Below are 1824 nucleotides of genomic sequence, written 5' to 3'. Positions count from 1 at the left end.
CTTCAGATCTAAGGTGGAGAACCACTGGGATCCATGTAGTGAGTCAAGTGAGTCATTTATGTGGGGAAGGGGGAAGACATCCTTCTTGGTTACAGCATTCAACTTCCTATAATCGATGCATAACCGCAGACTGCCGTCGTTCTTCTTTACCAGCGCTATAGGAGAGGCCCATAGTGACTTGGATGGCTTTATGACCTCATCTGGGAGCATGTCTTCAACCAAACGGTTTACTTCTTCCAGCAAAGGAGGTGGAATACGTCTGGGTGGTTGCCAAATGGGCCTTGCTTCACCAGCATCAATCTTATGCTTGACGATATTTATTCGTCCCAGTCTTACACCTTGCCATGAGAAGATGATCGCATACTTAAGTAGGAGCTGACGGAGTTCTTTTCTCTCGTAGTTGGAAATGTGAGTCAGCTGCGCTCAAAGGTCATCCAGATTGTTCATGGGAATGGCTGCAGCTTCAAAAATGGCATTGCAGATGTCATCTGCATCGTCTTTCGGTGGAGGGGTATCTGTGTTGACCCCGGTGGCTTCGTGAGTGAATATGGTTCCTTCTGCAAAATTTAGGACGACTTTGGTGTAGCGTAGAAAGTCGGCACCAAGTATTACGTCCCAGGCCAGTTCTGGACACACAATGAATTTTACTGCCCAAGTTTCCTTCCCTATGCAGACTTTTAATGATGTCTCTCCATCGACTAGCATCTCCCTTCCCTCTGCTGAACGCAATTTTGTAGAAGGGGAGAAGATCTTAACCCCGTTGCAAAGGGTAGGGAAGGCATGGAGGTTCACAATTGACTTAGCTGCACTGGAGTCGCGAAGAAAACTACAGGAACGTCCTTCAAGTTTATCAGGAACCCTCATATAAGATTGGGAGCCATTTGGGAGTAAACAGGAAAGGGAAAAGGAGGGCTCACCTGGTTTAGGAGTATAGCGCGGGAGAGCACGGTACGAGAATGCTGCATTTGACCAGTTTTGCGGTTTCCGGAAAGTCTGGCCCCCAGAGTTTCTGCCGCTTCATGGTTGCAAGCTTGACCAATTGGTCCACGAGTTAGTCTTTGCCCCGCAGAGCTTCTCAGTCAAGGTGGAAGGTCGGATTCTGTGTTTAAACTGAACTGCAACCCAATTGGCGATCTTGTTTGGGGGGCAGCCGCGGAACGCACGTTCCGCCAGGAGTTGGAGGTTGCTGGCGTACTCTTCGTCGGCCTCATCAACTTTTTGAAAACGCTGAAAGAAGTCCCTAGCCAGGGTTCCCTCCTCATGATCGATGACCAGTTGAGCCAATATTTCACAACATTGGTCAACATCCGTGTCGTGGTTGATGCCAGCTCCGACTGCGGCCACGAATAAATCATGCGGGAGAGCGCGAAGGATAAGAGGTATTCTTTGACAACAGCTATAGAGAGGAAGGTTGAATTTGGCAGTTAAGAGCCACTCTTCGAAATTCATATCTTCCTCGAAAGGGGGTAGGTCAGCGGGCGCTGCCACCAGTGTGGAGCGAGGCTCATCGGTCTCCGCTTCCCAATTCCTAGCGTTCCTAGACAAGCTCGGTTGATTCGCTTTGGACATCTTTATTAAAGGTGACAAGATGGAGAAGGAAAATACAATGTTCAAGAAGGAAGGGAGCTGTAGGTGCTAGGTACGAGAAAGGACAATCCAACCTCGAGATTCGAATTTTTTTCGCTTGCCTTCTCCCTAAAAGGTACATTAAAACAACGTAAGTATTACATAACATTGTGTGCCTATGGTCTAGGATTTTTTTCCTGAAGAAAATTAGTATCATGCTGGGCTTGATGCCCTTCATTATAAGGTGCACTATTCATT

General features: G+C 47.7%; 1 protein-coding gene across 1 annotated transcript; it reads right to left on the bottom strand. All coding sequences in view use genetic code 11, as the record gives it.

Moving 5' to 3' along the window:
• Positions 1 to 1017: 1017 nt before the first annotated feature.
• On the bottom strand, positions 1018 to 1569 carry EGR_10670 (hypothetical protein; the record flags this gene model as incomplete). The annotated part of the gene is made up of 1 exon (XM_024499919.1): positions 1018 to 1569. The coding sequence occupies one exon, from the start codon at positions 1567 to 1569 to the stop codon at positions 1018 to 1020; it is 552 nt and encodes a 183-aa protein (XP_024345667.1).
• Between the last annotated feature and the right edge of the window lie 255 nt (positions 1570 to 1824).

This window comes from Echinococcus granulosus (genome assembly GCF_000524195.1).
Source record: "Echinococcus granulosus chromosome Unknown EG_S00249, whole genome shotgun sequence".
NCBI classification, from domain to species: Eukaryota; Metazoa; Platyhelminthes; class Cestoda; order Cyclophyllidea; family Taeniidae; genus Echinococcus; species Echinococcus granulosus.
Note: the sequence above shows the minus strand (reverse complement) of the source record. Positions and strands in the feature narration are given on the sequence as shown.